We start from the raw sequence: 14,771 nt of genomic DNA, 5'->3' as shown, positions 1-14,771 counted from the left end.
CCCCCCCGCTGGCTTCTGGCCCAGGGCCCCCGATCCTCAAGGGTGAGCAGAAACGACTGGGCTGACTCCGACAGCCCCTCCCAACCCCCCATGTGGGGTCGGCTGAGACCAGAAGCCCTCCGCGGGGTGGCGGGGTTGGCACTCTACCTCTCCAGGCCGACCACCCAGCAGAGGCCACCCAGCGGTTCCCGAGTCCCTGGCGCCTCTTCAGGTCTCCGCCCACGCTCGCTGCTGCCATTGCTGCCGCCATGCTGCTGCCATGTTGTACGGTTGGCTTCCCTCACGCCCAGTCTTTTCAGAAAGTATAGTCATGGTTTTTAAAGCTAAAATATGCACGTTGAAAAACATAATTGTGGTATATGTAACTATTGTTTGTTCTTTGCTATTTACACTTGACGTTACTGTGATCCTAAGTATGTATTTTTCTTACTATTCCATGTTGCCCGCAACCATCACACTAACGGCATCTTAATAGTACATAGAGGTGCCTTGATTCCGCAAACCCTCGTTTTGTTACTCTTTAGGTTTCCGCATTCTAATTTTAATAATGATGATGATGATGATGATGATGATGATGATGATGATGATGATGGTGATGATGATGGTGATGATGATGATGGTGATGATGATATTGACGCATTTAAGTTTTTTTCCACTTTGTTTTGTTTCTTCGGGCTGCATGCCCAGAAATGGAGTGCCTGAGAGGATGCGTAAGAATTTTTAAGTGCTTCCTCCTAGCACCACATTGCCCCAGAAGTATTACAGTTATTTAAATTCCACCGGAAGCCAGCTTGTGAGGCTGAGGCAGGAGGATGACCTGAGCCCAGGAGTTTGAGGTAACCTTAACCCTACCCCCCGCAACTGAAAAAAAAAAGCCTTAACTCCATCTCCGAGGAAGGGTCCACTTAGTAGGAGAAATATGAACAAACCTCATATCACATTGTAATTTTCTTTCTGGTACCAGGAATCAAACTCAGGACCTTGCACTTCCCGGGCAGGTGTGGGACCGCTGAGCTACATCCCTGGCCTCATCACACTGTAATTTTAGTTTGCACTAATTTCTTAGAGTAAATATTTTGTTCGAATTTTGTTGATGCTCTTTCACAATATCTTTTCTGTGAGTTTTTTTCCCCCCTTTGGTACTACGTATGAATCCATCCTAGGAGCTTCACATGGAACTACCACGCCCTGAGCCCTTTTAAAATTTTTTAATTGTTAAATTTTGAACCAGGGTCTTGTTAAATATCCAGGCTGAGTTTGAATTTGTGATCCTGTATCAGGCTCAGAAAATATTGGGATTAAGTGACACCATACCCAGCTTTTAGGTTTTGTAAATTTAAAAATTTTTGTCATATTTCCTAAAATTCTTTTTTCATTGGTATGTTTGCTTTTTGTTTATATTTTAGTATATATTGAATTTATAGCTTTTTTAAAACTCAATCTTTAGGGCTGGGTATGTAGCTCAGTGGTGCTGGCCCCTCCTTCGCAAGTGCAAGGTCCCGAGTTTGATCCTGTTACCAAAAAACAAAACAAAACAAAAAACCATAAAAACAAAACAAAACCTTTAAGTTTCTCTCTCTCTCTCTAAACCCTTGTATGTCACCATCCCTACCCAAGGGTATGACATGTCTTGGGGGGGCATTAATGAAGTTAATTTGTTTTATGAAAGCTTCCGATCTATCTGGTATTTATTTTGGTTTGTAGGTGGGGATATACATAGTCATGCTTTTCCAAGTTAGTTCTTTTTTCTTGTTTTGCTTATTGATAGGTGATTACTACTTTCTTATGTGTTAAATTCATATACTTTAATATAATCTTTTTCCAGATCATCTGTTCTTTTCACCTATTAGTATGTCTCTTGTTACTCTGGTGTGTTGTGTTATTTTAATAATTGAAGCATTGTGTTAAGGTATAAAATCTAGGAGAGCTAAGTCTCTTTTTATTGCGTCAAGTTTTTTTTTTTTTTTGGTACCAGGGATTGAACTCATGACCTTGTGCTCACGAGGCACACACAGTGCCACTGAGCCAAATCCCCGGCCTCAGTTTTTATAGTTATCTTTTATATGCTGATTGTTTATTTTGAGAGCTTGTTCAGAGGTTCTAGCAGGGAAGCGCAGCAGCTACTCATATACCTTTGATCAAGGAAAGGGTCCTCCCCCATGGGGGTGGTTGTCCTCTTGGACATAGCGCTTAGTGCTCTCAGCTTCCGGAGCGATGCACGTGGACGGAGGGATGTACATGGATTGTGAGGTGAAGGAACAAGGGGACACCTGTGATGCCTGGCCAGCCAAACCAGCCATATCAACCCTGGTGATCTTTGGGTTAACAGCAGCAGATAGGCCTCACATACTGATTGTTCATTTTATCAGATCATTTGAAATTTACTTTAAGTCCCTCTAAAACCAAAGAAATATAAGCTTGAGCTGGGTGTGGTGGCATACACATTTAATCGAAGTAGTTCAGAAGCTGAGGCAGGAGGATCCCCCGTTTGAGGCCAGCCTGGGCTATACGTAGTTCAAGACTAGCCTGAACCACAGAGAGATCGTATCTCTAAAACAAAATCAAATCAAATCAAATCAAATCCACTTGGGGGCCGGGAATTTAGCTCAGGTCCTGAGTTCTATCCCTGGTACTGGGGGAAAAAAATCCACTTGAAATGTTATTTTTCTCTGCTTATTAAGAAAATACTGCCTCTATCTTTTTAATCAAGTTCTTCTGTATTGTTTAGTAAATATTTTGAGCTTTATCTGGGTCACAGAGTTTTTTTTTTTTTCTTTTTTAAGGTACCGGGGATTGAACTCAGGTCCTTGCGCTTGCAAGGCAGGCACCAGAACCACTGAGCTAAATCCATGACCCTGTTTTGTTTTTTCTTTTTAGATGGTAGGGACTGAACATAGGACCTTGTGCTTGCAAGACAGGCACAGTGCCACTGAGCTAAATCCACTGCCCCCACAGAGTTTTAATTAAAAGTGCTTTTAAGTGCTTTGTAATTTTTTAATCCATTGAAACATACTTTGCTTTGCATGGTATTTTTTAACTGGTTGTTGCTATTGCATAAGGATATTTTTGATTCATTTGTGGTTATTCTGAATTTTATTCATTCTTAGTTTTTTAGCTTTTGCCTACACCATAATTTTCTCTGTCCATGATAATTTTTTGTTTTTCTTGGTAATATTTTTATGTCATATCTTTTCCCATTGTCTGGAACTAGAAACAATATGAAGCAATTTGCTGGCAGTGGGCGTTATTGTTCTGGTCTTGATTATGGTAGACACGCATTTTAATTAAATATAATGTTGGCTATTTAGTCTATTTTGTTTTGTTTTTTCTTTGGTACGGGGGATCGAACTGGGGACCTTGAGCTTGCAAGGCAGGCAGCAGCACCACTGAGCCAAATCCCTGGCCCTAGGCCTTGGTTTTTTAAAGGATGTGTTTCTGTAATCATGTTAAAGAATTACCCTTGCATTTTAAAATGAATGTGGTAGGATGTGGTATGAGATCATATTTGCTCCTATTTCCTAATTTGGAGCCATCTTTGCATCTGTGATGAAAATGCTGATTGTGTGTGTGTGTGTGTGTGTGTGTGTGTGTGTGTGTGTATGTGTGTTTGTCTGTGTATAGCTTACTACTGTCACAGATTATTGTTTTATTGTATTTTAGTTAGACTATTTCTTCTATAAATCATAGTAAATAATTCTGTAGTAGTAATTGTTCCTTCTTTCCCCTTTTTTATTTTATGAACAAAAACATTTCATAAGAAAATTGAAAATTGCTGGAGCTCATCCTGAGAGTTTGTGCTTTCATTGTGTGGGGTGGGCATGTACATGGGTGTGGCCCAGAACCCGGATTCTTTGAAGCTCTGCAGGCCATTCTCTTGTGTAGCAGGGGTGAGAACTACTGATCCAGGGTTTGCATGTTTTAATGGGTTGCCAATCTGGCTTGGCATTCACCTGCAGAGCTTTCCATATTATTTTGGTATCATAAAGGGAATTACAAGTGTAGTAATTTTATTTTTCTTGAAAATTTGAAAACTCTTATTAGTAAATCATACTGGTTGAAACATTTGTTTATGGTAATTCTCTGTTCATCTTATTTCAGATCTGATTTGGTTTTAGCTCGTTCATTGTGGGGTTTTTTGGGTTTCTTTTGTTTGTTTGTTTTTTTTTTTTTTTTTTTTTTTTTTTGATACTGGAGATCGAACTCAGGACCTTATGCTTTCGAGGCAGGCAGCAGAACCACTAAGCTAAATCCCTGGCTGTTGTGTTTTTGATGTCACAGTTACTACAGAAAATCATTTACTGGTGAATTTAAAATTTATTTTCATGTCTAATTATGAGATAATTTGCCCTATAATTTATTACATTTCTGTTATGAACTATCTCATTTCTGATTTTTTTTTAGTATTAGCTTTGCTAGAATCGTACCTTTTTTAATTTAAAGAGTTCTTAGGTTTATTTATAGTAATTTTTTTCCTTTCAAATTCATCTGTCTGTGCTTGTGTCCTTTTTTGCTTTCTACCTGTTTTCTTTTTTTATCTTTCTGTCTTCTGTCTTTGTTGACCCCAGGGCCTTTACGCTACCTCCCTAGCCCGTTAGTTTTTTTGTGAGACAGAGTCTAACTAAGTTGCCCAGGCTGGGCTTGAACTCAGAAATCCTTTAAACTCAGCCTCCCAGAGTACCAGGATTGCAGACAGGCTTGTGTCACTATGTCTTGCTTCTACTTGTTTCTTCATGACATTTTTTTTTTTTCAAAAAATTTCCTTTAACGATTGCTTACTATTTCTAAACTGGCTGAATTTCAAAATTACCTCAGGAGTATGAGCAAAAAAAGAAAAAAAGTAATCTTTTCCACCCCCATTGCAGTGTTCCTAGGTGAGACCTCTATAGCAAAAGAGAAATGAGAAAAACATACCTGTTTATTTAATAAAATTCTGATGTGACACAGGAACCTTCAAAGTTGAAGGCCCAAAGAAATAGGCTGAAAGTATTTTTATGGATGAGAGGAAGACAAAAGGGTATTATCTACTGGTAATAAACTGGAGGGAAGTTAGCAAGGCCTATTTGAACAGTATCTTTTCTATGTTCCTGTGTGACAGTCCTTCCATCAGAGTTAGGAAGGACACTTGTCACATGAGGGTCTTCTGGGAAAGTCAAGAAAGGTAAGAGAGTAGTAACCTTTCTAGATTTTATGGCCTGCTTCAAAGGAGAACTGAGAGAAGACCTTCCTGATCCTGCTGATTTGTCAAATGTTAACAGTACCATATTTTGTGATAGTGCATCCAGAATCCCATCAATAGCTTAAAAAAATACTCATACATTCTTATTTAAGTCAGATGAGGTGCATACCTAATACTTCCACCCACTGGGGAGACTGAAGCAGGAGGATCAGGAGTTTGAAGCCAGCCTGGGCAAGATAGTGAAACCCTGACTCAATATAAAAAAGGCCGGGGGGTATAGCTCAGAAGGAAAGTACTTGCCTAGCATGTGCGTGGCCCTAGGTACCATTGGGGGGAAAAAAATTAAGATTTACAATTTCAGTAGATTTTTAAGTTATTTTTGTATTGTAAAATTTATCCTCAGCACAATAATTATTCCTAGTCACAATTGTGAATTCTAGTCATAATTTTTGCTTGTGGTTACATTATTAATTTCCAATTGTATTAATTTGTGACCAGTGCCTATATCATATAATTTGTTTTCAAGCTTTCTTATTTAAAAAGATGTTTTTTGAGACAGGTTCTCTACATATTTCAGGCTGGACTCGAACTCACTATGTAACCCAGGCTGGCCTCAAACTCATGGAGATCTTCCTGACTCAGCCTCCCAAATGCTAGGATTACAGGTGTGCACCACCGTGCCCAGCCATTTAAATTTTTTTTCTATAAATTTATCATTATGTATAACAGCGATCTTCTATATGTCACATAAAATTTATTATTTATTTCATTGATTCTAATACCTTGATTATATATTTCCTTGAATAATAATCATGACAGACATTATTGATTTAAAAATAGCTTTTTTAAAGGAATTAAGTTGTATAATGTACATATACCCACTCCCCAATATGATTGTAAACTGTACTGCAAACATATACTACTAAAAAACTCAGCTTTTTTTGTTATGTTTTTTTAGTTTTTTGAGACAGCGTCTCACTGTGTAGTCCAGGCTGGTCTTGAGCTCACTGTGTAATGCAGGCTGGCCTTGAACTCATGGGAATTCTGCCTTAGCCTTCCGAGTGCTGGGAGTACAGGCATGTGCCACGATGCCTGGCTAAAAACAGCTTATTTTTTGGTATTAGGGATCAAACTCAGGACCTTGTGCTTTCCAGGAAGGCACATTGCCACTGAGCTACATCCCTGGCCCTAAAAACAGCATTTTAAAGATACAAACTTTTGTTTCAGAGCCGGGGATGTAGCTCAGTGGTACCATGCCTGCCTGGTAAGCACAAGGTCCTGCGTTCCATCACTGGTACCGCAAACAAAACAAAACAAAACAAAACAAAACCCCACAAATACTGTTTAGTAACTAACCTCTAAGAACATGCATTTATCTTCTATTATGTACATTCTTTAGTATGACCAATTGAATCAAAGCCTTTTTCATAAAATAGAGCCTAAATGTTTTACTTATTTATGTTGTTATTTACCAGGGTTTTCTGCATGCTAGGCAAGTGTTCTATCACCAACCTGTGTCTCAAGCCATTCTTTTTCTGTTTTGAGTCAGGGTCTTGCTATGTTGCCAATGCTAGCTTTGAATACTTGGGCTCGGAAAATCCTTCTGCCTCAGCCTCCATTGCCTGGTATCCTAAATGTATTATAGTTACGATGTAGACCTGTGTAAAATCTGAAGCCTTATTGAACAGTACTTATGTTTCATCTTTTCTAAACAGTTTTTCTAGAAATTCAACTATGGGTTTGTGACACTGAGATGTTTGATTCCTGAGTAAAATTGTGTTTATGACTCATACATTGGTAACACCAACCTTCCCGTTTTTAAAAATTGCATCTGAGAGATGAGGTTTTTGCCTTAGCCTTATGGCCATACTGCCTAGTCTGTGGGGCCAACCTTCTACACACAGTTATGATTTATGTCTGTGCTATACCAGACAGTAATCCTTTTGATGACATTTTAAGTGAAAACTAGCAAGCCAAATTAAAGACCAGATCTTTAGGACATACAGTGCAAGACAAATAACTTAATTGACATGAAAATAGGGTTAACTCTTTCTCTGGAAGCTAATTCACACCATACATGAAGTTATACCTACTTGCCCATCAAAATGCATTTCCTACTGCTTTGAGATTCTTTAGGCCTTCATTGTAAAAAGAGTTTGAATTCAGAAATATAAACATTTGAATTTTCCTTTATAGCTAAGGAGTTTCATATTTTGTAACCTCTAGGCTAAGATCAAAACACCAAAATCCTCGGGGATCAGGGAAGGTAACCTTGCACATTACTGCCACGCCTGCAGAAGCCTGTGGGGAACCAAAAATTACACACCTTAACCAAATGACGATTACATCTCATTGTCAAGAACCCTGCAGCCAGTGAAGTCTGCTAGGACCTTGTTTATCCAGTCTTTCCTGGGCTTCAGTCCTAAGTATATTTCTACAAGTTTTCATTTCTATTTCATTTTTAGTTCTTTTTTTTCCTGGATTCTGATACATCCAATTCAGATATGATCAGGACATTTATCTGAGTTTGCTTTTAATATCTTTAGTGTCTCTTCACAGTCTACTTTGCCATATTTTAGAACTCGCTCTTGTTTTACTTTCGTTATCTCTGTCATTCTTTGACTTGCTTTGTATCTTTCATGTATGAGTTTGGCAGTCCTATATTCTCCTGAGACTAGAACATGAAATACCAGTCGATCCTTTTTCTGGACATATTAAAACATAGCCTAAAATAATGTCTTTTCATTCCCCTTTATTCCATTTAACATCTTCTCTTTTCTTTTAATGCATCATTCAACTGGAAAATATTTCAGTGATTATGTCCATGACAATTGTCAACTGACCTATGCCAGTTTGGTCTTTCACAAATTTGTATCAGTAGCACTCCACACATAAGGAAGGGCAAGAAATATTCTCTTCATACTTTTCTATTACCTGATGGTAATGAAAAAAATAAAAAGCTTCAAATTGAAAACTCTATGTTGAAAGCGTAATGAAGCCCCAGCTCTGTTATCTTTTTTTTTCTTTTTCTTTTTCTTTCTTTTTTTTTTTTTTTGATACAGGCTCTCACTATGGCACTTAGGCCATTCTTGAACTCACCATGCAGCCCAGGCTGGCATTGAACTCAATGGCATTGTTCCTGCCTCAGCTGCCTGAGTGCTGGAATTACAGGTATGTACCACCAATGCCTGGTTAGCTCTCTGTTTTTTTTTTTTGTTTGTTTGTTTTTTGTACTAAGGATCAAACTCAGCACCTTGCCCTTGTGAGGCAGGTTCTCTGTTCTTTTTTTGATGTTCCAGCACCTTCCTTCTCTTGTTTTATTTATTTATTTGAGGTGTAATTCGTTTAACCTAAAATTCACCTTTTGATTGATTGGCATACTGGGGATTGAACCCAGGGTCTTCGCACTAAACTATATCTCCATTTGCAACCCCTACCCCACTTTAATATATTTTTTTTTTGAGACAGAGTTTCACTAATTTGCCCAGGCTGCACTCAAACTTGGAATCATCTTGACTCAGCCTTCCAAAATCCTGTGGTTATAGGTGTGTTCCACCATGCCTGGCTAAAACTCACCATTTTAAAATGTCCAACACAATTTAGTGTCTAACATCTTTCTAGTAATTGACGTAAAATTAACATAGCGTAAAGTTAACAGTCATTTTAAAGTGACCAATTCAGTGACATTTAGCATATTCATAATGTTGTACAACTATTACTTCTATCTAGTTGCCAAAACATTTTAGAACAAAACAAAATCCCCTGTACCCATCTCACAGCATCTTACCTGAAATGCTTGTTCCATAACAATTTAACTGCTGCTGGAAAGTGTTCCCCCAAAGTCTCACATGTTCAGAGATGGGGCATTTGGAAGGTGATTAGCTCCTGAGGGCTCTGATTTCATCACTGGGCCAATCCGTTGATGAGATCTAATGTGATGGCATATTCGACAGTAATGGAAACTTAGGAGGTAGAGACTAGTTGAAGGGAGTGGTCATGGTGATGTGACCTCAGGGAATATATCTTACCCTTCCCTCTTCCTCTATGGTTCTTTCCTTCTCACTCTACTTCCTGACTGTCATGTTGAGCAGCTTTTCTCTTCTAGTCCCTTCTGCCATGATGTCTTTTTCTTGCCACAGGACTAAAGGTAATGGAAACAGCCAACTATGTATGGACGCAAATGTCTGAAACCATAAGTCAAAATAAGCTTCCCTCCTGAAAACTGGTTTACATCCAGTATAGTATTTCATCACAACATTGAAAACTTTCTAGCATTAGGGGTTTAGCTAAACTAATTGGAGTCAGGCTAGATGAATTCCTCAAGAAAGCCACTGGGCATAGGGCCATTTTGGGATGAAGTCAAAGTTGCCATTTTGAGGGGTATGGATTCCTTGGTTTACAAGTTTCTTAGAACCCATTACTGTATGAACAGTGCCTGGTACGGTGATCAATAACTGATCTGTGCATTTTGAATACAGTCATTTTACTAAGACAAATTTCTAACATCATTTTTTGTTGGTTTTTGAGTCAGGATCTTGCTATATAGTCCAGGCTGGCCTTGAACTTACCATGTAGCCCAAGATGGCCTCGAACTTGTGGCAGTCTTCCTGCCTCAGCCTCCCAAGGGCTGGGATTACAAGTGTGCACCACCCTGCCCAGGTGTAACATCGTTTTTTTTTTTTGGTAATTAGCAAAGTTTCTCGTGTTCATCAGACATCTTATTAGAAATATGGGCTTCTTTCCATACAACAAGAAAAACCACCAACAGTGTGAAGAGACAACCCACAAAAAAATTTTTACCAGCTGTTCCTCAGGCAAAGATCTACTCTTTAGAGTATATAAAGAACTTCAAAAAATCAGACCTCCCAAATTTAAAGACCCAATTTAAAAAAGGGCATCTGACATGAACAGACATTTCTTAGACAAGTAGAAGTAGCAAATAAACATGTGAAAAAATGTTCAACATCACTGGTCATTCAAGAGATGTGAATGAAAACAATGCTGACATTCCACCACATTCCAGAAAGAGTGTCTGCTATCACGAAATCAAACCAATAAATAACAAATGCTGGTGGGGATGTGGGGGTGGAAATGCAGACTGGTGTAACCACTGTGGAAATCATTTCATAGATAGCTCAAAGAACTAGGACTAGAGGTCCCATTTGACTCAGCTATTCCTTGCTGTGTATTTTCCCCAAAGAATTAAAAGCATCACCATAGTGATACATGTGCACCCATGTTCATAGCAGCACAGTTTATAACAGCTAAAACTGGGAAACAGCACAATTCCTAATCAACTGGATATTGGATAAAGAAAATGTGTTTAAAAATATAGTAATATATATATAAAATATAGTAATATATATATAAAATATAGTAATATATATATATATTACTACTCCACCATAAAGAATGATAAATTAGAGACATTTATAGCTAAATGTATGCACACTGAGGCCATACTCTTAAGTGAAATTAATAGGATCCGCATGTGTAAATACCAAATACTTTCCCAGGTGTGAAAAACTTAAAGTGTAAATAAAAGGTATAATAGAGATGTGCTGTAGGAAGAAAAGGGGCAAAGGGGAAGAGGAATGGGAGACATAGGGGAAAGGAAAGAAAGGAATGGAGGTAATATGAGAAAAGAAAAAAAATGGAAACAAAGTCTTTGTAAATAGGGCGGGGTAGAGGGGTCGAAGGGAGGGCAGGGGAATGGGGAAAAAATACAAACCAAGATAGGTTATGTAAAGATACAAATTTCCAGTGACGAAAGTCATTATGTTGTATACCTAAAATGTACTAATAAAATTAATTAGAAAAAACTGCAGTTCAAACTGCAGAATCATTGTGAAAACTGAAAAAATTATTACATCATGGGCTTCTGATAGAAATGTACTGAACAGTCTTGGAGTGTATACATAGGGAAATTGATATGTGTGTGTAATGTCCATGTTGAATAATCTTGGAGTTCTGTCATGTGCAGTTGACTTTTTGGTGGCACATTTTAGATGTACATGATAACATTATAGGGATTTTATACTTGCACATGATATGTCTTGCTTCTTTTTTCCCCATTCCTCTCCCCTCCCTTCAACCCACAATTAACATTTGCAACTTCTATTATAAAATTTAACCAAAATTGAGAGACAAAGTGAATATTTAAAGGGATCTAAAGGAATCTGTGTCCCAGGTCAAGCTGGAAATGGCAGCATAAATATCCTTTTCCTCCGCTTGCCCTCATTCCTATGTCCTCCTCAGTGTTTATGAGCAGATTGCCCTGTGGAGAGGATTCCAAAGGTTAAATATTACTTTTATACCACATGGCACCTAAACACAAGACCATTTCATCTGGTCTTTATGAGGAGGCAGACAGTCATGTGAGTCAACTGGAGGAAAAAGGACTTGTGTTTTACTTGTCAAGAAGCTAAGTTTTCCAAAGTGGATAAGGGATTTTTCAAAGATATTTTGGACTGTGATTTTTATTGTAATGGTTTTTGGACCCACCCACCCTCTATCCCTGAAGTGTAAGATGGGTCTGACTTTTTTAAGTTCCCAGAGAAGTTTAATGTGAAGTCTCTATGCTTTAGAAAAATTACAAATTTGCCTGTTTAGATTGCCTCATGGCAAACAATCAGTAGGTTGGAGAGTCAGTATAATTTTATGCCAGAACCAAGTAGCTCTGCATTATTTTTAATGGGAAAAATAATAAAACTTACATTCATTGTGTGAGAAAGACTATTTTGTTTCTCTTACTCATAATTTAGAATTCCACTAAAATTCCACAGACAGAGTTGTTTAGTTTATGGTAGGGCTGAATGATGGATTTATTGCTTGAATATCATTTCCTAGTTCTAACCAGACAGTAATGAAAGTGTAAAATAATATTTATGTACCATAAACTATATTGTGTATCCATCTACATGGCTGATGTATAAAATGTCTCCTAGAAAAAAATCCCCACAACTTTTTTCTTTTTACTAATAAAATGTATATGATCAGTAGCTTTATTGATTTGAAGTTTGTTGGATTTTCTTTTCATAGTTTCTAATTATGACTCCGACAGGTACTGCGTTTTAACGCCTATTTGGAAGATGAAGTGCTTGATAAAAGCCAAGAAATATATAGAATAAGATTCTATAAAATCTACTTCTACCCTGAAGATGACACAATCGAAGTAAATGAACCACAAGTGAAGAATAGTGGACTGCCTCAAGGTATCTATTTAAAGCAGCCTTATGGTTATTTGTCTTCTAACTCTTGCCATTATATGCTATCTTTCTTTAGCTTTTTAAAAGGCCTTGTACTAATACTTAGGTATCTGACTTCCTGGCAGTGGTGAATATAAGCATGCCGCTAGTGTATATTTAGTGTAAGCGACTGATCAACTTCCTATATACCACACTCAGTATTGGCCATTTCTCTCACTCCTGTGTGGCACAGTGTATCTTTTCCAATGCTGCTGCAGTATGAAGAGACTCTCCTGTGCCTTTGACTTTGTCCTCAAACCTTTGTTCTCTTTGCCATGGGTAACTGGCTTCCTTCAGAACACCCTCAAGGGAGAAGAGGAAGCTGTTTTCCACTGCCACTTCAGACTGGTATTCTCTCTTCTTTCTCGAATTTCTTGTCCTTTGTTTCAACTGCCTTCACCTCATCCTCATACCTGTTAACTAACATCATGTGTGGTGATCAACCAATCCTCAGTGGTACCTTAGCAGAGTCTTGTTCTGTACTCTATGTATGCTGGTCATCTTTACCTGTACTGTGCTCTGGCCCAACAAGAATTAGCTATGTGGCCACCAGAGAATGCAAGCCTAGGCTGTATTGTTAGAGAATGGTGGAGATAAAGGGAGGGATCTGGCTGAATTCTGGGTGCCGTTTGGGGACAGTGGCTATTAAGGATGAAAGGACTGAAAATTGTCAGCTGCCAGAATAAATAATGAAAAAGGATATTTGTTTTTAATGAGAAGACAAATGTGCCTGAAAATGTCTTCACATATCTAAGGGAGTGTCAGGGTGTGGGGGGGTGACCTTATTTTCTGTACCCTCATGCATTGTATCTAGGGATCAGAATTCAGGTCACTTGCAGTTTTGCAGCAGAGAGCTGCCAGAAGTTGTAGTGGATGCTCTTGAATGGCATTGAAGGTGGATTCTGGTGTAGAGTTGAGGAGTGGAGTCGCTTATTTGTTCACTGGTCTAGAGGGATGACCCTGGGATGTGGTTCAGATGTGCTTCACCGATAGCTTGGAGAAGAGCCAGCATTTGGTGGTTGGTATAAGTGACCTTCCAGAGTCCTTTGTTTCCCTCAGAACTGTGATTCTTGGGTGAGATTTTTTTTCTTGTCTTTTGGAAAATCGTTACTTCCAATATCTCAGACTCTGAAATTGCCTTCTCTGAGTGCAATCTCCACTCTCTTTTACTTTCCCCATTTGCTCATATCTACTGGGCATCCCTGTTCTTTACTCTCCCAGCAAAACATATCCTGACCGTATCCATGTCATTTTGTCTCCTTTCCTACCACCTAGCTCATGCTCCTCTCATTTCTTTGGTGGAGGAATGAACAGCTCCCCACTGTGCTCTCCCTGATTCCATTGCTGCTCCTTCTGCAGTTTGTTCTCTCTGTGGCAGCCATGGTGTTGTCTAAGATATTACCTTGATGCAGTAATGGCCTCCAAGAAGCATTCGTGCAGGCTCTCCCAGAGGCCAAAGAACACAAGGCTCATGGGCCAAATTAAATTACATAGTTCACACAATAGGTTAAAGTAATTGAAAACGCAGCAACACTTGGGGGTGTAGCTCAGTGGTGGAACACTTGTCTAGCATGTGCCCGGCCCTGGATTCATTCATTCCCAGCACCTGGGGGCAAACAAGAAGAAAAACTAAACTACACAGCATGAAGGACAGTGAAAGAGACAGAACAGGTTTTCATACTTTTGACCCAGTTCAAGTGGAAGGACCACACTCTTGAATCCTGGGCAATGGGCCTCCCTCTCTGTTTTGTCAGCTTTTAACTTTGAATAGTGTGGTTTGGAGCCCACAACTAAGGGTCACGCAAGGAGAACCACAGATACACAGGGCTCTGGGCCAACGGCACACACTTGCTATATCGCAGAGCTGCAGGGATGTGTGTCCCTGGCCCCAGCTATAGCTTGCCAGTGAACCTGCTGAATAGTCATGGGTTTTGTATGTGTTTCTTGGACAGAGGGTACTCAGGGCTAGAATGGGTATTGCCAATGAAGGAGTGGCCGAATTAAGGCCTCATAAATATTGAGTACTCGTGAATATTTAGTGCCTCTTGTATATTTAGTGTATCATGAATATTTAGAGCCCAGGTGTCTCATGTATATTTAATACCTACTGGAAATTTGTTATCTCTTGGTCCTTCCATCCCTTCCTTTTGATGTTTAACACCCACATCTTGCTTACTATCTCATATTTAATAAATCTTATGGTTTTTGCCTATGCTGAATAAACTTTTTGCTTACTAATCACTTACATAGGCCTGATGCCTCCATAGTTATATACCACAATGAGGGAGAAACAGGAATTTGGGGGACAGGGGGCCCACAGAGAATGGTTGTTATGCTTCCTCATTTAG

At 38.9% G+C, this 14,771-nt stretch overlaps 1 protein-coding gene across 1 annotated transcript in view; it reads left to right on the top strand.

The window, feature by feature from the left end:
* Efhc2 (EF-hand domain containing 2) overlaps positions 1 to 14,771 on the top strand; it is a 175,258-nt gene that overhangs the window by 55,155 nt on the left and 105,332 nt on the right. Inside the window, exon 4 of the mRNA XM_010614074.3 lies at positions 12,240 to 12,390. Coding sequence (XP_010612376.1) covers positions 12,240 to 12,390 — 151 coding nt within the window. The remainder of the gene's footprint in view (positions 1 to 12,239; positions 12,391 to 14,771) is intronic.

Source organism: Fukomys damarensis, unplaced genomic scaffold, assembly GCF_012274545.1.
Source record: "Fukomys damarensis isolate Sample0158 unplaced genomic scaffold, DMR_v1.0_HiC HiC_scaffold_39, whole genome shotgun sequence".
Lineage (NCBI taxonomy): Eukaryota > Metazoa > Chordata > Mammalia > Rodentia > Bathyergidae > Fukomys > Fukomys damarensis.
The sequence above is the reverse complement of the archived record's forward strand: the minus strand, read 5'-3'. Positions and strand labels throughout refer to the sequence as shown.